Source organism: Carassius carassius, chromosome 22 (assembly GCF_963082965.1).
Source record: "Carassius carassius chromosome 22, fCarCar2.1, whole genome shotgun sequence".
In the NCBI taxonomy this organism is placed as follows: domain Eukaryota; kingdom Metazoa; phylum Chordata; class Actinopteri; order Cypriniformes; family Cyprinidae; genus Carassius; species Carassius carassius.
The window spans coordinates 17,482,475-17,507,982 of record NC_081776.1 but is presented as its reverse complement, the minus strand read 5'-3'; the positions used below and the strand labels follow the sequence as shown (position 1 = coordinate 17,507,982).

At 40.8% G+C, this 25,508-nt stretch overlaps 1 protein-coding gene across 3 annotated transcripts in view; it reads right to left on the bottom strand.

Annotated features, from left to right (window-relative positions):
• The window catches only part of iqsec3a (IQ motif and Sec7 domain ArfGEF 3a), a 221,456-nt gene that overhangs the window by 74,698 nt on the left and 121,250 nt on the right, over positions 1-25,508 (bottom strand). For all 3 annotated transcript variants that reach the window (XM_059505523.1, XM_059505522.1, XM_059505524.1), the window contains one exon: positions 21,774-21,935. In XM_059505523.1, coding sequence (XP_059361506.1) covers positions 21,774-21,935 — 162 coding nt within the window. The remainder of the gene's footprint in view (positions 1-21,773; positions 21,936-25,508) is intronic.

Sequence of the window (25,508 nt, the reverse complement as noted above, 5' to 3'; positions counted from 1 at the left end):
TATACTGTATGGCATACATAAGCATATGGCATACTGTTCAATACAGTAGTTTACATCAGAACATACATCAGTTATATTGACAACATGACTAAGCAATTTGACTGTCTTATCCGTAAACTATGACACAAGGACTTGTCATTCTGATGGCACTGTCATGTTCATTGACACCGATATTTATTTTTGAGAGATGAACTAAGGATTTTGAGCAAGAGACTGGCTTTTGCAGGTAATCCATTTTGTTTTGCTATTTGTATGAGTTGTTTTGAGCAATGGGGTGGCAGTGGCTCAGTGGTTCATGTAGGTTGTCTACAAACCAGAAGGTTGGTGGTTCAATCCCCGGCTCGACCTGACCAAGTGTTGAGGTGTCCTTGAGCAAGACACTTAACCCCAGCTGCTCCCGACGAGCTGGATGGCACCTTGAATGGCTGACACCGCAGTCGGTGTATGAATGAGTGAGTGAATGGGTGAATGTGAGGCAACTTGTAAAGCGCTTTGGATGGCCATGGGGTCTGTTGAAAGCGCTATATAAATGCAGTTTATAGATAACGAGAAAAATAAGTCGTTATAACGAAAAAACAACTTTCGTTATGTCGAGATAACGAGAAAATTAAGTCATTATAACGAGAAAACAAAAAGGAAAAAAATTATAATGCATGCTTAGAACTTCCGTAGATACTTGCGTGAAAATGTAAGGAGTAGAAGTAAAAAGTCGGCTGAAAAATAATTACTCAAGTAAAGTATAGATACCCAAAATTTCTACTTAAGTAATGTAACGAAGTATTTGTACTTCGTTACTTGACACCTCTGCCATTTACCCTTTACCAAATGCACTTACTGTTTTGCAAATCTCAAGGATGATTCGAGAAATGTACCAAAGCAACTGAGAAAAACTGTAAAAGGAATTATTCATACAAAATGCAATTTATTTCAGATCACATAAAAACATACAAGCATAAACATTTCACACATGCACACGCTATTATGTGTGTTGAAATATATGTATTTATACTATTGTCCATAATTTACATTTCTTTCATATGCACGGGAACATGATTATAACATGCACATGTACATAAAGTCACTTAGTAGTCACTATTAAAGCAGTTGTAGACTTTTAGTTCACCCTGGTTTATGAAGAAAAACTCATTTCTGATGTGTAACGGCTGCTTGTTTGTTTGTATAGTATTTTTGTTACAATGCTTCCCATTACAATCAATAGCCACTTTTGATCAATTACAGTAAAGGTGTTGTAGCTAAATAAATATATATACAATTAGTTTATCAGCTTATTTAAGTCTCACTTGAGCTTGTTTTTATGCATTAGCAGGCCAGAAAAATGACTAGCCAGAAAATTTTGTAAAATATTGTATTAAAGCTGCAGTCGGTAACTTTTGACGCTCTAGCGGTTAATAAACAGAACTGCTTGCGTCTTGCGGAATAACATTGTAGACGGAGCTACTTCTCTCTGTTTATGTCTATGAAGAATCACAAAGGTACTGGGTTATTCAGCAGAGGTACCCCCGAAGCAATCTAAAATAGTCTGAATATAAACACTTATTATTGGTGTACACTAGTGATTCAGGACAGGTTAAAAACACGGTTTGGAAAATGGATTCATGGTGTACTCGCTTATTATATACATTTTGTAAATATTGAACACAAAAAAAGTTACAGACCACAACTCTGATTGGTTGTTTCTGACTGGGAGTGGTGTATTTTTGCAAAGGGCAATAGGACCACAAGGAGGAGCCAGAGGAACTTGATTTTTTCAAAGGTTACCTGTCTCATATTCTACTGTCAGGACATGATGACAGGTTTAACCTGCTAGCCAGCACCAGAACGCCCTCGTCCTGAAAGCCTCTAAACTCTCACGTGTCAGTGTTTATGAATAGATTAAATGAAACGGGACAAATTTAATCTTGACAAACTATGTATCATTATAAAGATCTAAGCCTCAAGCATCGACGACAGATCACTGTTTTTCAATGGAAAGCTTATAAAGACTGTATTTGCTACATTTGTGTAAGCAGTACACATAAAAACATTAGCAATGGAAACGCTGTACATACCAGATCTGTCGTAATAACGAGTCATAAACACATCCACAGCTGAAAATCTCGGTTTAGTTAGAAAGGTAAGGGTCCACTGAAAGGGTCCACGTCCTTGTGGTCGAGGCCGGAGTTCCCCAGGGCGGAGCAGAAGACTACTACAACCGTGTGGTCAGGACGAGAACCCCCCAGTGCGGAGCAGACGACCACCACCTCCTTTGTGGTCGCGGCAGAAAGCCCCCAGGGCGGATCAGACATCCGTGCGGCCGGACCAACGGGAGGACGAAACTCTGGTAATCCCATGGTGCTTCTACTGGATTCCAGAAGATCGGTGCTGACCTGACTCTGCTCATGAAGATTATTGGTGACTTGCATTTGTTCATGAAGATCAATGGTGACCTGCCCTTGTTCATGAAGATCCCCGGTGACTTGACTCAGTCCTTGAAAATCACCAGTGACTTGACTCTGTCCTTGAAGATCACCAGTGCCTTGACTCTATCATTGAAGATCACCAGTGACTTGACTTGACTCTGAAAGGTTAACGGTGACTAGCCTTGTCTCTGGAAAGTCCATGGTACCTAGCCCTGACTCTGGACGGTAATCGGTGACTATCCCTGACTCTGGAAGGTCAATGGTGACTAACCCTGACTCTGGAAGGTCAACGGTGACTAACCCTGACTCTGGAAGGTCAACGGAGACTAACCCTGACTCTGGAAGGTCAACGGAGACTAACCCTGATTCTGGAGGGTCCATGAGCACCTGACTCGACTCTGGAGGGTCCACGAGCACCTGACTCAACTCTGGAGGGTCAACCGGAACCTGACTCAACTCTGGAGGGTCAATGGGCACCTGACTCGACTCTGGAAGGTCAACAGGAATCTGACTCGATTCTGGGGAATCAACTGGAACGTGACTCGTATCTGGAGAGTCAACCGGAACCTGACTCAACTCTGGAAAGTCAACGGGCACCTGACTCGACTCTGGAAGGTCAACAGGAATCTGACTTGATTCAGGAGGATCAACTGGAACGTGACTCGACTCTGGAAGGTCAACCGGAACTAGCCCTGACTCTGGAAGGTCAACGGTAACTAACACTGACTCTGGAAGGTCGTCGGTGACTAGCCCTGACTCTGGAAGGTCATCAGTGACTAGCCCTGACTCTGGAGGGTCCTCGGTGACTGGCCCTGACTCTGGAAGGTCGTCGGTGACTAGCCCTGACTCTGGAAGGTCGTCGGTGACTAGCCCTGACTCTGAAGGGTCCATGAACACCTGACTCGACTCTGGAGGGTCCACGAGCACCTGACTCGACTCTGGAAAGTCAACGGGCACCTGCCTCAACTCTGGAAAGTCAACGGGCACCTGCCTCGACTCTGGAGGGTCAACCGGAATCTGACTGGACTCCGGAGGGTCAACTGGAACCTGACTCGACTCTGGATAGTCAACTGGAATTTGACTCAACTCTAGAAGGTCAACAGGAACTTGACTTGACTCTGGAGGAACAACCGGACACTGACTCAACTCTGGAGGGTCAACGGGAACCTGACTCGACTCTGGAGGGTTCACGGGAACCTGACTCAACTCTGGAAGGTCAGCTGTGGCTGTCCTCCTGTGAAGAGGCGTTGGGCAAGCAGCCATCTTGTGCCATGGCTCTGGACAGGTGGCCATCTTGTGCTGTGGTGCTGGGCTGGCGACCATCTGGTGATGTGGTGCTGGACTGGTGGCCAACTTGGGCATTGGCACTGGGTTAGCGGCCATCTTGGACCATGACTCTGGGCTGGCGGGCATCTTGGGCCGTGGCGCTGGACCGGTGGCCATTGTGGGCAGTGGCGCTGGACCGGCGGCCATCTTATGCAACGGCGCTGGGCTGGCTGTCATCCTGGGCAATGGTGCTGGGTTGACGACCATCCCACCGGAAGAGACAGGAGTGACTGGGGCATCCCACGGAAGCCTATGCTGCAAGTAGTACACAAATTCCCAGAACTCAAATGTGTCTAAATGCACCATTTCCTCTTGAGGAACCAGGTCATCCAGCCCGCTGTTAAAATAGTCCTTTAGGGCCACGTCATTGTATCCCATGCCCTCGGCCAGGGACCAGAACACCCTTGCCATGACACCCACCTCATTGCCCTCTTGGCGGAGGGCGGTCAACTTCAAATATTTCGCTCTCCGCTCCGCCATCCTGGCTGGGGAACGGGAAACATCAGAAGACATACCGCTGGATCTTGCTGTGATGGAGTCCTTCTGTCACGCCCGGTGATACAAGGATACATGGAGAGAGATCCAAATGCAAGTATGTCTTTATTTAAGGGCAATCCAAAGAGTAAACAGTCCAGGCATGGGTCAAAACCAGAATAACAATCCAACATGAAAACAAAACACGAACACAAGGCAAGGGCACGACTGAATGATGGACATGAATTCACTCATTTTTCATGATATCTTATTGAGATTTGAAATAGAAACTCATGAGACATGTGGCTTTCAACCCATTACTTTTCTAGATTGCTCCAGGACTCATTTCATGTATTTTTATATCACATAAAAAAATTTTAGTGTGGTAGAAAAAAAAAATTTCAAGGCACTTCAGTGTCTATAACTTTTATTATTTTTGAGCATTATCAAATCTGGTTGATAAAAAAGCCCAAAGTGTCCTCTTTCCAAAGACACCAAAATTATGTTTGTAACACACTGAAGTAGGAAACTATTACAATTATAAGTTAGGTAGAGCACTTTCAGCTGTGAGTCCCATAATGGGGGGTGGTGGCTAACAGATTAAGGTAATCGAGTCTCGATCTCATTGCCGAGATGGTCATGTCCCCGCAATGAGAACATGAGCCATTCACGAACGCAGTCTCAGCGTGCTGGAAGGCCAAACATGTGACACAGTGATCGTGGCTGTCACGAGGAGTGATGTATCGACCGCACCCAGAAACACACGGGCGAAATGACAACTTAAAAAGACACAAATCGACCCGTTACTCTTTTGTGAAAAGAAAAAAGCTCTTTCAGGGGTGTTGAAGCGCTCAGGGGAACGCGGGAACTGTCGCAGGAAACCCAGACAAACTGATGAATCGCGCCGTCGAACCAACACCAGCTGACTTGTTTGTAAACAATCCGGTGAAAGCAGCAAGCGATGTGCTCTGCTCCGAAGCAAAAGCTTGAATGCGAGTTGCTCGCGCTGCTCCTTATATACCCACTCTGCAGGGCGGAGCTCGCGATGCAAATTCCGCAGACCAAGGTACTTTGTGTACCATTGGCTCGTTTTGTACCACTCGAAGGTGATTGGGCACACCTTGTTTGTTATCTTTATTTTATAAGTGCACAAAGTTCTGTTGTTATTATGTCTGTTTTTTTTTTTTAAAGTAGACCCTTTACAGATTCGATTGATGTATTGCTCTTATCTGTATGATTAAAACTGAAAGTGTAATTTAAGTTCTTTTCGGGGTTATCAGGAGAAAATGACTCATAACGCGTATACGCGTTAATCGACTCCAGAGGGCCCGGGACAGTATTGCCAACTTGTGGAACAATTGATTAGTGCAAAACTATGTAATTACATTTGCTTCAATAATAATGAACAAAATTTTTATAAAACTGAACGTAACTTATTCAGAAACTATCAAAAATATGCCATTACAAAAGAAGTAAAACACACTGAAAATGGAAAAAAATTAACACAGATACACAAATTTAACAGGCTCTTCAAATATGCTTCATTCTTTGTTAATGTTTTTCAAAGATTAGTTTTCACTAATCGTGGATTCTGAATGCATTGCCAAAGATTTTGCTTTCGCTTCGCAGTTTTATGTTTGGTGTTTGGACACAAACTTCTCGTGGGGGCAGACTTAACAGTGATCTACTCTGATTGGATAGTGAGCTTTTGATGGACAGGTGCTTTCTGACCGGGAAGTACAGACGTCACTCGGTGGCGCACATATTGGAAAGCTCTCGCTGTGATTTGTTTTACTAAATATGTAAATGATATTTGACATTCGATTGTCTCAGTCTCTAAAGATTAGCTCTTGTCCTTCAAGGCAGCTTGAAGTAAGCTTGTGTTACTGAATGACAATAATTACCAGCAACAAACTGTTGCACACTGTAACATGAAAAACTTACAAGCTTACATCAAGCTGCCTGAAGGACAAGCGAAGGAGGAATATGACGCCGCTCTGTGTCTCCTGAGAGCTCCTCTTTACAGACTGAGATGATCGAAGGACAAATATTATTTACATATTTAGTAATACAAGTTACGACGTGTTGCATAAAAATCACCGCGAGAGCTTTTTTTTCTTTTTCTTTTTTTATTAATGCAGAGAACAAAAACATACATAAGTATAAACATACATCACATAATATCAAACACAAAAATAAAAAAAAACAATAAAGAATAAAACAGAACTAAAGAAAAGAGGGCCAAAATCTAAACAAAATTACACAAGATCAAAGGTAGAGCAAATATAAATCACACTTTTTTTCATAGTTTGGCTGGTCCTGCGACTTATAGACAGGTGCGACTTATTTATCAAAATTAATTTGTCATGAACCGAGAGAAATGAACCAAGAGAAAACATTACCATCTACAGCTGCTAGAGTGCTCCTGTAGTCTACACTGAGAACATAAAGCGCCCTCTCGCGGCTGTAGACGGTAATGTTTTCTCTTGGTGCTTGGTTCTAAATAAATGTGACTTATAGTCCAGTGCGACTTCTATATGTTTTTTTCCTCGTCATGACGTATTTTTGGACTGATGTGACTTATACTCAACTCAACTTTATTTTACGGAACGTGAATATAGAGACACCAGCCACCATAGTCAAATGTTTACCGGGAGCCAGAGCACCTGACATCTTGGCAAATTTAAAAGTGCTGGCTAATGCTAAACGTAAATACAGTAAGATTGTTATTCATGCCGGCGCTAATGATGTTCGACTTCGCCAGTCGGAGATCACTAAAAATAACATTAAAGAGGTGTGTGAACTTGCAAGCACGATGTCAGACACTGTAATATGCTCTGGTCCCCTCCCTGCTTACCATGGTGATGAGATGCATAGCAGATTGTCATCACTCAATGGCTGGATGTCTAAGTGGTGCCCACAGAATAACATAGGTTTCATAGACAATTGGACGAGCTTTTGGGGCAGACCTGACCTGTTTAAAAGAGATGGTCTTCATCCCTCCTGGGGTGGCGCCACTCTTCTCTCTAGAAATATGGCAAATAGTCTTAGTGTTTATACTTGACTAACTGGGGCCCAGGTCAGGAAGCAGACAGACTGGCTAAACCGACCGTCTGCTAGCTGCCTCACGTCACAGAGGTCAGCTAATTCTCAGCACATATAGACTTTTTCACCTAGATATCACACTATTAGAGACTGTGTCTGTTCCCCGAACTAGAAAATACAAAAAACGTCCAAACCAAGTTAAGATTAACAATTTAATTGAGGTTCAACAAATAAAAAACAGAAGCAATATGGATAAACAAATGATAAAGCTTGGCTTATTGAATATCAGATCCCTTTCTACGAAAACAATTTTTGTAAATAATATGATCACTGCTCATAATATAAATGTACTCTGTTTGACAGAAACCTGGCTAAAAAATGATGATTACATTAGTTTAAATGAGTCCACCCCCCAAGATCACTGTTATAAACATGAGCCGCGTCTAAAAGGCAAAGGTGGAAGTGTTGCTTCAATTTATAACAACGTTTTCAGTATTTCTCAGAGGGCAGGCTTCAAGTACAACTCGTTTGAAGTAATGGTGCTTCATTTAACATTATCCAGAGAAACAAATGTTAATGATAAATCCCCTGTTATGTTTGTACTGGCTACTGTATACAGGCCACCAGGGCACCATACAGACTTTATTAAAGAGTTTGGTGATTTTACATCCGAGTTAGTTCTGGCTGCAGATAAAGTTTTAATAGTTGGTGATTTTAATATCCATGTTGATAATGAAAAAGATGCATTGGGATCAGCATTTATAGACATTCTGAACACGTTTCAGGACCTACTCATTATCGAAATCATACTCTAGATTTAATACTGTCACATGGAATTGATGTTGATAGTGTTGAAATTATTCAGCCAAGTGATGATATCTCAGATCATTATTTAGTTCTGTGCAAACTTCATATAGCCAAAACTGTAAATTCTACTTCTTGTTACAAGTATGTAAGAACCATCACTTCTACCACAAAAGACTGCTTTTTAAGTTATCTTCCTGATGTATCCAAATTCAATTTTTTTGTGTTAATCAAACTTTAAATGTGTGTAATTCTGCATATGAATGTAACTTTATATTTTTATCTGCCATTCTTGGTATCTATTTAATCATCTGGCTTTGACTGAAACATTCACATATCGGAAAAGTATGTAAAATGTATTTATTCTGGAATTACCATTTTGCTGGAATATAACTGCTGAATTCTAATAACACCATAACTCATGCGAGTGGGTGTTTCCCCAGAGACAAAGGAACTTTTTTCCACTTCAGATCGCGGACATGCATTGGTTGTTCGTCTGCTCGCCCCGGAAGACACGAGAGAACACGCCCAGCTCCAAAAGAACGACACACGCACACTCGTCTTGCGAGTCACAAAGAGACCCAATGCAAGTATTATTTTCTATAGAGATTTAAATGCTGCTTAAAAGGGTGGTCTATTACCTTTTTCAAGGTGATCTGATTCCTTGTTGTCTTTCAAAAGGTTACTGTCTGTGATTTTGCCATACTGAGCGATTATTCTGTGATCGCTACTATTTCTCTCTCATTCTCTCTCGCTCATCCTCTCTCTCTCTCATCTGTATCTGTTATGTCTTGTATTTGTTTTTACTGTTTGTATTGTTATACGCATATTTACTCTGTGTGAATCGTAGTTTGATGTATTATTAGTTCAATTATTAAAATCCAATATATATTCATGATTGCTTCTGTCTAAAATGCTCACATCACGAGTCAATGAAATGTTTGATCTTAGCTACAAAGCTTGTTACTTTTCAGTAACCTAAATTTTATAAGGACAGGAGAATAGTTTCATGGCCAGAAACAATGTTTCCTAAAATTATAAGAAGTGATAACTTTATTGAAAGTTGATAAGTTAATCTTAAGGCCGTTTGCTGGACAAACCACTGTTCGATTTGCATTAATTCCCAGAAAAAGATATCAAGATAATTGATGTGAAGAATGGAATATTGACATATTAATGAGTAAATTACAGCGCCTTGTAATGAGTTATTGATATTTACAATTGAACTATTTTTCATCTTCAATAATTTTTTTTTTTTTTTTATTATACATAAGGTAAACACATAACACAACAACAGAACACAAAAACAACAATAAAACAGCAGTAATAATAACAACAATGAAAAAAAACAGCAACGACAAATCATAAAAGTAATATGTAGAAGTATTAAATAGTATTTAAATATTAATAGCATGTATAATAATAATGATAATAATATTTAGTGGTGATGGTAACAGTAATATCAGTAATAACAATGACAGTAATAATAAAATAATGATACTACGGATGGTGATAAGCTGTGTTGACGGCAATAGTAATATCAATAATAATAATAATATATAACATTGATAATAGTGATAATAAAAATAACAGTATTGGTACTCATACTAACACAAAAAAAGTGATGATGTTGATATTGATAAAATCAATAATAATAATAATAATAATAACAACATTGATATCAATAATAATAGCAACAGTAACAGTAACAGTAATAATAGTAATACTAAATATGGCGATGATGATAATATTTTGTATTGAAAGTACAATTGCAATAGTTATATCAATAATAATATAATAACAACAACAATAGTAATAATAATGACAACAATAGTAATAATAATAAAAAAATAAATTAAAAAAATATAATAATAGTAATGCTAAAGATGGCGATTATGACGGTGACAGTGATATCAATAATAATTATTGTAGTAATAATTATAATAATAATAATAATAATAATAATAATAACAATAATAAATATACACACGTGTGTTATACCATTACCGTCCTTATATCAAGCAAATTATCATCACATCCCCATCATTCCATCACTGTTAAATGTTTCTATGATATTGAAAATATTTATAACCATAATGTCAATAATAATTATAATAATGAAAATACTCACAATATTACTAAAACCTTGTATAAATGTATAATAATAAATGAATACATAATACATCGGGATGAGTGTGTCAGATTTGTAATAGTTGGATGAGGTCTGATCTGGAGTGTTGAGGTTCCGTTATACAGTTGTAATGAGGTGTAAATTATTCTAGGGAGATGTAGTCTATGAGCAAATTTTTCCAGTGTGTTATGTGAATAGTGCTTCGGGATTTCCAGTTCAAGAAGATAGTTTTTTTTGGCGATGGCTAAGGCTACAAGGAGCATCCTTTTGTTTGCTATTTCCTGATTGAGGGTTGATAGATCACCTAGTAGACAGAGTAAGGGAGATAATGGGATGCGGCAGCCCAGGAGGCGGGACAGGGATTCAGTGACGTCTTTCCAAAAGTGTTTAATGGGTGGGCAGTGCCATGTGGCATGGATATATGTGTCCGGACAGTTTTGTGAGCAGTGTGAGCAAATTCCTGATGTGAATCCCATTTTAGCCAGCCTTTCCCCAGTGTAGTGTGTTCTATGAAGAATCTTATACTGTATGAGCTGAAGGTTGGCGTTTTTAGTCATGGAATAAATATTTTTACAAATTTGAGTCCAGAAGTCGGTATCAGGAGCAATCAAAAGGTCTTCTTTCCATTTGATTGTTGGTAAAGTTATGGTTTTATTTGAATTAGCTATAATTTTGTATATTTTGGAAAGTAATTTTTTCGGGGAGGATATATTAATTAAATCTGCTAATGCGGTAGGAAGGTGAGTGTTGATAGTTCTGTTGTTGATTTTGGATTATACAGCTGATTTGAGTTGCAGATAATTCAAGAATTGCGGTATGCTCCCGATACCGTACTCCTGGACTAAGTAAGAAAATGAAACAAAGTTGTTAGACTGAAAAATGTGCTTTAAATGTGAGATGCCCTTTTGAGCCCATTTATGGAAATTGAGTGTTTTTTTTGTTGCTTGTGAAATCAGAGTTATTCCAGAGTGGGGTGAGTTCAGATGGGGCCTGATTGGAGTTTGTGATGTGATGATATTTCCACCAGGCTGTCAGAGCAGAGGCTATTGTCAATGATTTGAAACATGGGTGGTGTTTAATGGACTGACTAAGAAATGGGATGTCTGATATGTGCAATTTTTCGCAGAGTGATTGTTCTATGTCTAGCCATGTAGCCATGTCTGACTAAGTGGGGTGAGTCCATTTATATATGTATTGAAGTTGGTTTGCTAGTGAGTAATGGTAAAAATGTGGTGCTTCTAATCCTCCTAAGGATTTGGGTTTTTGTAAAGTGCTTAATTTTATCCGGGGTGGTTTATTTTTCCAGTAGAATCGGATAATGATGGAGTCTAAAGATTTGAACCAATTGAGAGAAGGTTGGGTTGGGATCATTGAGAAAAAATAGTTTATTTTTGGAAGTACTGTCATTTTGATTATAGCTATTCTGCCCTGGATGGAGAGTGGTAAGTTGTGCCAGCGGTGAAGGTCGTCTTCTAATGTTTTCAGTAGAGGAGTGAAGTTGAGTCCAGTCAGCTCTGGCAGCCTGGAGGAAACCTTAACGCCTAAATAAGTGATGTGGCCTGTGCATAGAGGAATGGGTGATACCTGGGCTACAACATCCCATTTAGTTTGATGTAGCAGAAGAATTGAAGATTTATTCCAATTAATTGCATAATCTGATATTGTAGAGTATAGATCAATGGTTTTAGTTATTTCTTGCAGAGATGATTGAGGATTTTGCAAAAAGAGTAAAATGTCATCAGCATATAAACTAATCTTGTGTTGTGTTTGGGGTGTGTGGATTCCTCTGATGAGTGGGTTCTGACGCATGGCTGCTGCTAAGGGTTCAATGAAGATGGTGAATAAAGAAGGAGAGAGTGGGCATCCTTGCCTAGTCCCCCTGTGCAGTGTGAAGCTTTGTGATGTTAGTCCATTGGTTGTGACTGTGGCAGAAGGTGCTGTGTATATAATTTTAATCCAATTAATAAACGACTCACCAAAACCAAATTTTTGTAATGTGGTGAATAAAAAGTTCCAATTGACTCTGTCAAAAGCTTTTTCCGCATCTAAAGTGACTATAATGTTATTTTCCTGTTGTAGTGATGAATAATGGATTAAATCGTATAATCTGCGTGTGTTGTTGGATGCCTGCCTACCTTTAATAAAACCAGTCTGATCCGGGTGGATTATGAGTGGGATAATTTTTTCAATTCTATGTGCAAGAACTTTACTGATTATTTTAATGTCTACGTTGATGAGAGATATAGGACGGTTGTTTGATGGAAGGGTTGGATCTTTATTAGGTTTAGGAATAAGTGAAATAGTGGCTGTATTCATGTGCACTGGTAATCTTGAATTTTCTTTTATTTCCTTTATTGCTCTGATGAATAATGGAGATAGAATGGACCAGAAATGTTTATAGAACTCAGCAGCAAAGCCATCAGGTCCTGGTGCTTTATTGTTAGGCATTCGACTCAGGGCGATATGGAGTTCTTTTTCTATGATTGGACTATCCAGTGCGCTGATTTGTTCGGTGTTAAGTTTTGGGAGTTAAATATTATTGAAAAATAAATTAATATCATCTTGTCTTGTGTTATTATCCGATGAATAAAGTTTGGCATAGAAGTTTCAAAATATTGTATTTATTTCTTGTGGAGAGTTGGTAGGCTTCCTTAATAGGAGTCCTTAATAGTTGCAATTGTTACCTTTTCTCTGTTTCTTTTTATCTGATTGGCCAAATATTTACTAGAGTTGTTGCTATGATGGTAGGTTTCTTGACGGAGTCTATGAATTAGAAATTTAGTTTTTTATTTATGATTTTGTTTAGTAGGAACTTTTTTATTTTCTTAATTCATTATATACTACTTCTGTTTGGTTATTTGCATGTAATATTTCAAGTTCTTTTATTTTATTTTCTAGTCTGATTTCTTCTTGTTTTTCTGTTTTCTTTTTATGGACGGAGAATGAAATGATTTTACCTCGTAATACTCTTCAATAATTTTTAATGTAACCGTCATATGAGATATGTATTAAACATATTCCTGATTAATTATAAAAGTTCCCTATCATATATCATTTGAGCTAAATTTAATGTAATACCCAGTGCGGCTACACAGTGCAAGATGATTTGTAGTGCATGAGCATGTAAACACACATATTACTTTTGTGGGATTATGCACATACAGCAGTGTGTGTGAAGAGTGTCTAGTGCGCATAGAGTTTCACAAAATAGATTTGAATTGCACAAAAATATAAAGTTTCAGACAGTTTTTCTGTGATGTGGTTAAGTTGGGGGGTGTTTGGGGGCGTGAGCTGAAGAGGTGAAATGGTCCATGTTTCAGGAGGTAGGGGGTTTGTGTGGGGTTTCAGAGGAGGGTGAGGTGATTTGAGTTCAGGGCTCTCAAAGCCTGGGGGAGCTGTTGAGCAGTCTGGCGGAGCAGAATCTAATGCTCCGAAACCATCTTCCTGATGGTAGGAGTTGGAAGAGACTGTGGGTGGGATGATCATCCTCTGTGATGTACACCCCCTGGAATTTAGTGCTGCTGACTTTATCCACAGTCAAGCTGTCGATGGTCAGTGGAAGGTGGTTGTGGCGGGGGGGCGTGGTTTAGCGAAGTCTGCAGCGGGAGAGAGAATCAGAAGACGAGCGGTAAGTGAGTGGTTTGGGCAGAAATTATCATCACCTGTTTCTTGTTCCAGTAATTGGCGTGGAGAGAGTATAAAACGCCAGGGGAGACGGAAGCAAGGGAGAGAGAGACGGCCTGCTGACGCGAAGCCGGAAACGAAACCGGAAGGAGTAAATCGGAAGTGCTGTGACAGCGTGTCAGAATAGAAGTCACCATTTGGTGTTTGCAAAGTTTAAGTTATTTTCTGTTTAATAAATACGTCAGCAGTCCTGCCGACCCCTTTGTCCTCTTCCTTGCCCACACGAACTTACTACACTGGTGCCGAAACCCGGGAAGGAAGTAGTACCGCCGCCGCCGCCATGCAAAGCCTGTCCTCCACGCCGCTTGCGGATGTTATCGCTTCCCTCGCGGTCCTGCACCGCGAACAACACCAGGCCCTGCTGGACCTGAGGACCGATCAGGAGAGACGATTCCAGGCCATTGTCAGGCCCAGCAGGAGGACCGCGAGAGGTTCCGGAGCTGGATTGATCGGGAGGTTCGCGCCGAGGCCGCCGGGCCGCCGGGCCGCCCGCCGCCCCCTTCCACCTGCCACTGCACAAGATGGGGGCCCAGGACGATCCGGAGGCCTTCCTGGAGCTGTTCGAGAAATCGGCGGAGGCCTGCGGGTGGCCCCGCGAGCAGTGGCCGGTGCGCCTCATTCCCCTGCTCTCAGGCGAGGCCCAGGTGGCCGCCCAACAACTTCCGGTGGCGAACCTCCTGGTCTTCAACGACCTGAAGAGGGCCATCATCCAGCGGGTCGGCCGGTCGCCAGAGCAACATCGCCAGCGCTTCCGGTCCCTGGACTTGGGCGAGGCCGGTCAAACAGTGCTTCTGTTTCTCCGCTCTCTCCGCGCCAATTCTCCAATCCACTCCCTGCCACTGGGGCGGCGGGTAGGTCTGGGCTGGCCTGTTGGCGTTGCGGGGACCCGGAGCATTTCGTGGACAGGTGTCCAGTGATGGAGGTGGGGACGATGATCCGGGTCCCGGACGTCCCACAGGTCACCCCCGGTCAGGCTGGCGAGTACCAAATACCTGTGAGTATCAAGGGGGGTACATATCCGGCCTTGGTGGATTCAGGATGCAACCAAACCTCAATCCATCAAAGCCTGATTCAACCAGGGGCATTGGATACAAGCCGCGTGGTTAAGGTGCGGTGCGTACACGGGGATGTGGTGGAGTATCCGGTCCTCCCAATTATAATTCAATTCCGGGGACAAAAGCATAGTGTGGAGGTGGCGGTTAGTCCCCACCTCCGGCATCCGATAATTTTGGGAACGAATTGGCCCGCGTTTACGGTTTTATTGGGGTCGTTATGTGCGGATGCCTCTTGGGGAAATAAGGCGCGGAAGGAGACCGCGCGGGTACAGGTGGGGGAAACTGAGCCAGGACCGCTGGGTTCTGCTTCAGGGGAACCGAACGAAATCGAGAGACTGATTCTCTCGGAGCGTGATGACTTTCCTCTGGAGCAGTCTTAGGATGAGACACTAAAACATGCGTTTCAACAGGTCCGCGCCATCGATGGCCAGTCTCTTCAACCTGCCCTCCCGCTCTCCTATCCATATTTTGCCATCTTAAAAGACCGGTTGTATCGAGTGACCCAAGATGCTCGGACAAAAGTAAATACAACCCAGTTGTTAATTCCAAAGGGCCGCAGGGAAATGCTTTGAGTGCGGCTCATTCTAATCCTATGGCGGGCCATTTGGGACAAGCCGCAACACTAAATCGCCTCATGACCCATTTCTTTTGGCCGGGCATTCATGACAACGTGCGCAGGTGGTGCGCGTCTTGTCCGGAATGTCAGTTGGTGAACCCACCGGCCGCCCCAAAGGCGCCTTTGCGCCCTCTTCCCTTAATGCAGGTCCCCTTCGAAAGAATTGGAATGGACCTCATCGGGCCATTAGAGCGATCGGCACGAGGACATCGCTTTCCATTAGTCATAGTTGATTATGCAACACGATATCCTGAAGCAGTGGCCCTCCGCAACATTTCCGCTAAAAGTGTTGCGGATGCCCTGTTTCGTCTTATCTCCCGGGTGGGGGTTCCAAAAGAAATCCTCACCGATCAAGGCACGGCGTTTATGTCACGTACGCTACGCGAACTGTACGGGTTGTTGGGCATTAAATCGATTCGAACTAGCGTCTATCACCCACAAACCGACGGTCTAGTCGAACGATTTAATCGCACTCTTAAATCCATGATCCGTAAGTTCGTTCACGAAGACGCCAAAAATTGGGATAGGTGGCTAGAGCCCTTGTTATTCGCTGTGCGAGAGGTCCCGCAAGCCTCCACGGGTTTTCCCCCTTCGAGCTTCTCTATGGGCGCCAGCCCCGGGGGGTGCTTGACGTCCTGAGAGAAACTTGGGAGGGGGGACCCTCTCAGGGCAAAAACGAAATTCAATACGTGCTGGACTTGAGAACAAAACTCCACACATTGGGGCGGCTATCAATGGAGAATTTGTTACAAGCCCAGGACCGCCAGAGCCAGCTGTATAACAGGGGAACTAGGTTACGCAAATTTGCACCGGGAGAGAAAGTACTTGTATTACTCCCAACGTCGAGCTCTAAATTAATGGCTAAGTGGCAGGGACCGTTTGAGGTCGCACGACAAGTCGGAGATCTCGATTATGAGGTAATACAGTCCGATAGGAACGGGGCCTGTCAAATTTACCACCTCAACCTCCTTAAAAAATGGAATGAGGCGGAATCAGTGATGTTGGCAACGGTGATTGGAGGGGAGGATGATCTCGGTCCAGAGGCGAATATCAAACCACAATCCCTCGCCCTGGCTCCAGGTGGAGATCACCTCTCGTCGTCCCAACTCACAGATTTAACGAAGTTACAGGCAGAATTTGCCGAATTCGCCCCTACCGGGCCGTACTAACCTGATTCAGCACCATATCGAGACCGAGCCGGGCGTGGTAGTTCGCAGCCGGCCGTATCGCTTACCTGAGCACAAGAAAAAAGTAGTTCAGGCTGAATTAGGTGCTAAGCTTGACATGGGGGTAATAGAAGAATCCAACAGTAACTGGGCGAGCCCGATAGTTTTAGTTCCGAAAACGGACGGCTCCGTCCGGTTCTGTGTGGATTATCGCAAGGTGAATGCTGTGTCGAAATTCGACGCGTATCCAATGCCGCGAGTTGACGAGTTGCTTGATCGGCTAGGCACGGCTCGCTTTTATTCGACATTGGACTTAACAAAGGGCTATTGGCAGATCCCCTTGTCTCCCTTATCCAAAGAAAAAACAGCTTTCACAATGCCGTTTGGTTTACACCAATTTGTTACCCTTCCGTTTGGCTTGTTCGGGGCACCTGCTACCTTTCAGCGCCTCATGGATAAGATTCTGCGGCCCCATGCTGACCTTACTAAAAAGGAGGTGCCAGATACGGTCGAGTGGACGGAGCCGTGTCAGCAGGCCTTTACCCAGGTCAAGGCGGCTCTATGTGGCGGGCCGTTGTTACACTCTCCTGATTTTTCTCTCCCTTTCCTGTTGCAGACAGACGCGTCGGAAAGGGGGCTGGGGGCAGTCCTGTCCCAGGAGATAGAGGGGGAGGAACGGCCGGTGCTGTACATTAGCCGGAAGCTCTCAAAGACGGAGGCTAAGTACAGCACCATAGAGAAAGAGTGCCTTGCCATCAGGTGGGCCGTCCTCACCCTCCGCTATTATCTCCTGGGACGGGAGTTCACCCTCTGTTCGGACCACGCTCCGCTGCAGTGGCTCCACCGCATGAAGGATACCAACGCGCGGATCACTCGTTGGTATCTAGCTCTTCAGCCGTTTAAGTTCAAGGTGTTCCACAGGCCGGGTGTTCAGATGGCGGTGGCCGACTTCCTCTCCAGAAATGGGGGGGGGGGGGCTGCAGGCCGGATGGCAGGGCATGCAGGGTATGTGGCAGGGGGGGCGTGGTTTAGCGAAGTCTGCAGCGGGAGAGAGAATCAGGAGACGAGCGGTAAGTGAGTGGTTTGGGCAGAAATTATCATCACCTGTTTCTTGTTCCAGTAATTGTCGTGGAGAGAGTATAAAACGCCAGGGGAGACGGAAGCAAGGGAGAGAGAGACGGACTGCTGACGCGAAGCCGGAAACGAAACCGGAAGGAGTAAATCGGAAGTGCTGTGACAGCGTGTCAGAATAGAAGTCACCATTTGGTGTTTGCAAAGTTTAAGTTATTTTCTGTTTAATAAATACGTCAGCAGTCCTGCCGACCCCTTTGTCCTCTTCCTTTCCCACACGAACTTACTACAGTGGTCAAAGGAGTTTCTCCTGAAGTCCATCACAACCTCCTTTGTCTTCTCCATGTTGAGGGACAGGTTGTTAGTACCACACCATTCAGCCAGCTTTGCCACTTCCTCTCTGTAATGTGTTTCATTGTTGTTGCTGATGATACCTATCACCATTGTGTCATCCGCAAACTTGATGTGATTGGAGCTGAACTTGGCAGTGCAGTCATGAGTCAGCAGCATACTGAGAAGTGGGCTGAGCTTACAGCCTTGTGGAGCACCTGTGCTCAGTGTGGTAGTGCTCAAAGTGTTGTGGCCAACATGGACTGACTGAGTTCTTCCAGTTAGAAATTCCAGGATCCAATTACAGAGGGAATAGTCCCAGCAGGTTTATTTTATTAATGAGCTGTTGTGGTATTATTGTGTTGAATGCTGAGCTGAAGTTGATGAACAGCATTCTGACATTTGAGTCTTTATTTTCTAGGTGGGTAAGAGCCAGGTGGAAGGTGGAGTAAATTCCATCGTCTGTACAAGGGTTTGGATGGTATGCAACAACTGGAGTGGATGGAGTGTGTTGGGGAGGCTGGTTTTGATGTTTTGGACGACTAACCTCTCAAAGCACTTCATCATGATTGGAGTCAGTGCTATGGGACCGTAGTCCTTTAGACAGGACGCAGGTGATTTTTTTGGTACCGGTATGATTGTTGTGGATTTGAGACATGTGGGGATGACTGCCTGGCTCAATGTGGTGTTGAAGACATCTGTTAGGACATCTGTCAGCTGTGCAGCACAGTCTCTAAGTACATGGCCAGGTATGTCGTCAAGACCCACAGCCTTGCATGGGAAAACACTTTCGGGGTTATTTTTTTGTTGTTCGCTGATGATGCTGTAAAGCTTGCAAAGCGCATCCTTCACATTAGCACACGGGGGGGGGGGGGGGGGGGGGTGTAAACTGTGACAATAACAATGGCCATGAACTCCCACGGCAGATAGAACGGTCGACACTTTACAAACATAAACTCCACCAGCGATGAACAGTGTTTTGTCACTACAACAACATTGTTAAACCCCCGCAAGCCTTACAGTGCTGTGTCTCTGTCCACTTCGGTAGCAGGCATGTTCTTGCAACTGAGTAGCGGAGTCTGAGATGCTGACATTTAGCTATGTTTCAGTGAAAACAAACAACACAGCAAACCCTTGTCTCATGCTGTGCAAACCGACTGCGAATGTGTGTACTATTCTACTGACGAAATTTGCATCACGTGCACTGTATGCAAACATTCAGTATACTTTGGGCTTTATTCTTATATTAAATGGGTTTCAATGTTTTGCTTTGCATGACTTTGACAAGGAGCTATGGCATTTAACTTTGTTTGGGCAATACTGGCTCTTTCCCTCTAGAGAGAGGTGCATGGAGTGTTTGCTCTGTTGTAATTTGGGGATATTGGGAATATATGCTCTGCCTGACCAAATAAGAAGCAAGCCACTGAAGAACAATGCTTGACTGAAGAACAATGCCATCTGAGTCCAAAAAAAGGAATCTACTGTATATGTGATGCTATTTTTAAAGAAGTATGTCTTTTTTCTATGTGTGTGTGTGTGTGTGTGTGTGCACCAAAGCAAATTTAATAAAAGACATTTGTTCTAATATGCAAAGGTTTGACTTGACTTGAGGGAAATCAAAATATAGGTGTCCATTTATTATACTGCCATGAAATATTCATAATATTCAGTTTTTGGCTACAGCAGGGAGTTTTGAATTTGTTGTGCTGCATCTCATAGCTCACATCTTAAATCAACAGTAAGTCTTTTAAGTCAGTTTCTATTTTATGCTTAATTTTGTATAAATGTTTATTGTAAAATGGCTTATTAATGTTCAAAATAAAAATTAATTTTCTTGGTAGTAGTGTTGTAATATTTCCAAATCACCAATTTTTCATGTAAATGTAAAGCTCTCTGGAGAATGAAATTAGTAAATACCATGTGCTCCCTTTTGTTTCACCTTAATATTTCTTAGTAAAGCAGAACAAGTTAGATTTTAGAGTTTATTAACTTCAGAAAAGTGTCTGATATGCATGAAAGTGAAAAACTGGAGATTAATCATTTAAAATTATATGTAGCCGGCACCTTTGTCAAATTTTGCCTATTGTGGCTTCCTGGAGCTGATAAATGCATTTTTAGGTGTAACAAGGTGAAAGACTGTTGGGGAATTAGGGAGATTTTCCCCTGGCTTGAAGAAGTTTGTTGAATTTGTATTGAACGCACGTAAAGAAAACAGCCCAAAAGAAGCCTTTTAAGCAAAAACATAGGTTTTTAACACACTGACTACCCAGAAGAGAGGGGTGGGGCCAGATAGAGAGAGAGAGAGTGCATGTAATTACATACAATTATTGATGTCACACATATTGATGCACTACAAATTAAATGTATTACATTTAAGAAAATTAATTTGTGAGGTAAATAGGTTTGTGGTGGGAGTGTAAGCCTTTAAGCTATTCAGCTACTGAACCAATCAGGTATGATAATGTATGTGTGATAATATTCATATGAGCATCTCTCTCTCTCTCTCTCTCTCTCTCTCTCTCTCTCTCTGTGTGATCATCACTGTATCACCGCACATATAACTTTAAGAAACTCTTTTATTTTACTGACATTTTAAGACTAAGCCTACACACCTTGACCTTTGAGGGAAAAAAAATCTAGCTTTTCTGGAAATGTTGGGCAGAACAGAAAGAATAGTATAAGCACCAGGGATTGATGGATTACCACAGCATTATAAAGCTTTCTGGAAAGTATTTGAAAAAGACCTTTTCAGGGTTCTATGGGATATATTAAAGCTCCCAAATGTCCCATATATGTCCTGGATGAGTTCTTTATTTACTTCTAAAGTTTGTATGCTATTGGTCTGTTTTATTCTAATTATTATTATTATTTATTTTTTTTTTTCTCTGAACCACGAAGTGTATTATTCTTGTATCTAAAACAGACATAACTTAATTGCAGACAAATTTATATTAGTGCTTGTTATTTATTAATTCATGTTATTTATTAATTTAAGCAACTAATTAAGGTCTTCAGGCTCACTTAAAAATTAAAGGCAGATGTGTTTGATTAGGGTTGGAGCCAAACTTTGCAGGACAGTCGATCGCCGGGAGCAGGGTTGGGCACCCCTGATTTAAAGGGATAATTCTGAAAATTATCTCATCATTTACTCACCCTGAAATTGTTCCAAACCTGTATGTTTCTTTCTTCTGTTAAACTTAAAGAATGATATCTTGAAGAAAGTGGGTGACCAAACAGTTGATGGTGGTGTGTAAATGATGACAGACTTTTAAATTTTGGGTGAACTATCCGTTTAAGGCTTAGAAGATACATCACTTCAAAAACCTCATATGTTCTGCATTGTATACACACACACACACACACATGCACACACTGACTCATCTAAGAGGTCTCAAGAGTGTATGATTTCCAAGTGCAAAGCTCTGCAGTTAGACTGCAGGAGCTCAGCAGCCAAAGAAGATCTCATTAAAAGATGCCACGAATACCGAAATCCACAGAGGAAAAGAAAACAAAAACAACACAAAAATGCTTCAATTTAAAAGTGTAAATATGCTCTCTTTTATGGTATTGTTCTCTTTTTTGCACACAGTTACAGGCTCTCGTTACTCTTCTTCAAGCTATGTATTCTGGTAGGGATTTTCAAATACTCACTCTAACACATCTCTGTTAAACGGCTTCTTGCTGTTGCCAAGAAACTCGCCGATCATCTGTCGACTCAGCCCCTTCCTCTGAAGCAGGAAGTGTGCCACACCTATAGGCGTATCTGGAATGAACCCACGGGAGATGAGAAACTGGAGGCCCTTGTGTGGATTTCTGTTTGATGAAAAAGAAATAAATATAGTAGATAGTAGGAGGGAGTTAGGGGACAGAGAGAGAGAGAGAGAGAAAGTTAGCACTATTAAAACTTTAATCTGAGTGCATAACTACTGTATTAACTAAATGGACAGGCATTAACTTACAATATTATTATTATAATATTACAATATTTCTAAGAGTGCAAAAATAGCAAATTCAATAACATGTATAGCAATCAATTAAGAAAAAAATAAATATAAAATTGGAAAAATGTATTTATTTATTTATTTATTTTATTTTTGTCATTTTGCTTGACAGCCCGAATACTCATTATATGACAAAGACAATCTTTGAAAAAGAGAGAGAGAGAGAGAGGGAGAGAGAGAGAGATGCCAGAACAACACAAGACTGTTAAAAGTAAATAAACAAACAAATAAATAAAATATATAATCTGATTTGTGTATTTTGGAAACACTTTAGAATAGGGAACACTCATTCACTATTGACTGTGACTTTTAACTATTAATGTGCTGCTTATTAATAGTTAGTAAGGTAGTTGTTAAGTTTAGGTATTGGGTGGGATTAGGGATGTAGAATAAGGCATTAATATGTATTAATTACTACTAATAAATGGCTAATATTCTAATAATATGCATGCTAATAAGCCCCTAGTTAAGATATCCTAAAATAAAGTGTTACCGTTTTATTTATTTTATTTTATTTTTTTATTTTTTTATTGGTACTATATCTTAAAAACATTTTAAAAGGTTTTGTTGTTATTATTGGATATAAAATATGTTAAATGTAGAAACGTGTTTCCATAAAGGAAAAAAGAAAAACAATCTCTTTTGAAAGGAGTTTCAATCACATACAACCCCTTAGCACTGTCACATTCCACAGAAGCCAAGTGGGCATTAATAATCTCTATTTTTCTATTCTGTGGCTTATCAATAACCAGAATTTCAATGCTTTCCTGCCTTCAGACAATAAAAATGAAAAAGAGGGACAGAAAGAAGCTTCTCTTCTGTAATTTATAGAGTTGCTTTATTCTTTAAGGTCCGCTTTCTCATTGCTACGTCTTTGCCCTGGGGAAAAAAAAGTAGATGGTTTATAGAAGGTCCAGTAAAATTTCATTCATGCACATGCTGAAAGATCGTGTATTTCTGGTTTGCCTGACTGCATTCTACAAATCCTCTTATTTCTCTCTATATTCCCTATTTATTACAATGATTTAGTCCTAATATAATAAATGTACAACCCCTGCCGACAGTCTACCTTTACTGAGGGGAACATGATGTATTTTATGAACAGCCTGTTTGCCATTTACAATAAAAGGTGTGTCACTGCATTTTATTTGAATGGCATTGAAATTATATGCAATAATGTGACATGCGTTTCTGAATAGGTTGTGCTGTTTCTGTTTTGTTTATTTATTATGATGGTTTTTTTTTTTAAATGGCCATAAAACATCTCTAGTGTGCACCTGTGTGTTTCTGCAAAGTGAAAATGCTTGTAATTTTAGCAGAAAACTATTATACAAATGCTACAGTAAAAACCTGCTAATTGGTTAAATGTATATCAAAACTACATTAGACTTGACACATTAGTTTATTTTTGAAAGTTTATCTCCTTTCATTGTCCTGTGTTTAAATCCCAGATGAATTTGGTTTCGTTCTGTCACAGACGCAATCTCTTTGGTTTAATTGAAACGCAGCTGCTGCCATCTTGTGTCTCTGCTATAGTTATCAATTGTGCTGAAAATTATATCGGAGGACTTCAGTATTAATTATACTGTAATATTGTTGATGTGTTCATCTTTCTTGTCATGCAGGATGATTGTTTTCTACACTTCAATGGATTATAAGATAATAAAAAGGTATGATTTTAAAACAGTTTTATCTCAAATCAATATTTTTTGTCATCACGATTATTTTTGTGGTGAAAAGCCATGCAAAAAAGTAGTTTGATAGTATCTTATCCCTGAAATGTTCATCTATTTTAAAATTGGTTAGCTTTGATTTTAGTGAACTAAAGAAATATTTCCCTTTTCACTAAATATCTGAATAAAAAATATAAAACATTAATATAAATGACAAAATGCATACCAAAATAATAATAATAATATTATACTATAATAGTATAAAGTAAAACAGCATTGATGGATTGTGTTTGCCAGATGTTCAAAATATATGTTTAAATAGGCTTATTATTTTCTTTCTCTTTTCTTTCTTTCTTTCTTTCTTTCTTTTTTTGCTACATACACATCACATCAAAACTGACTTTTTATCATGATTTCTGCCAAGAAATGTCCAAGATCTTATCAGCATTCTAACAAGATATTAAAAGATGAAAATCTATAATAAATGATAAACATTTAGCATTTTTTTTGTGTGTGGAAATTATTCAAAATCCATATATTTTTTTTTAAAACGATGCATAATTTAAAAATTGTGTTCAAAAGTTATTCTACTGAATTGGAAAATAAACAATCAATAAGTCTGCAAAAGGAAAGCTTGAGATGTTAATAAGACATGGCCCGTATTCATAAAGATTCTAAGAATCCTCTCAGAAAACTCTTAATTTAGCTTAAAAACTTTTATGTAGGAGTCTTAGCTTAAGAGCGATTCGGGACCGATCTGAGAGCAACTCTGAGTAAGGAAAAGACAAAAACTTTCATCTTAGTGAGGATGCGGGGTTGACCCTGTTGCTATGTATGACACAATCTTTTGAAGACTGTGATTGGTTGGTTGTCCAAGAAGGAAAAAAGAGTGATTTTAAGTATAGGGTCTATTCTAATTCTCACTTTGAATTTACATGCGTAATTTTTCCTATTTGACCGTTCTCTCTCTCTCTCTCACACACACACACACACACACACACACACACACATTATATATGTGTATATAAATCTTTTTTTTTATTTACCATGCTTTTAATTTCCTATAAGGTATTTGATTGGCTTAGAATGATAAAAATTGTTCCACTCCTTCCAATTACAGTGATTGCTGTCCTATTTAAGTGGCGGTTTGAATGTTGGTTTTAATGTATCAAACATGGAATCAAAACCAAGAAGGGCGAGAAAGCCAAACTGGACAGAGGAACAGTGTTAACTGTTAGCCCAGTTAGTGGATGAACACAAGGCCATTCTTAAAGGAAAATTCGGGCCGGGTGTCACAGCAAGGGACAAGAAGCAGACATGGGAGAGTATAGCACAAACTATTAACGGTTCATTCCCCCTTCTTGTGCGCACCTATAAGCCTGCTATATTTATAAATGCAGTTTTTTTGAGCCTGCAAGGTGGGAATGTCCAGTGGAAATTAAATGAACTGCGACACAATAAGATGTTCTGAAAGTACTGTAATTGTTTGTGTGATCACTCTGCTTACAGAAGGTTGTGACAGACCCAAATCATCACCATTGCATTGTTGCATTTTCCCAGTTGCCAAATATCGTAATGTAGTGATTACTTTAATTTCAGGCACTATGGCATTTCTGCGCTGTGTCTGAGATGTTAGCACGTCTCTAATAAGACCAGTCACAAACATGATCCCTGCACAATCTAATCTATAGCGTTTTATTAACTCACTGTCA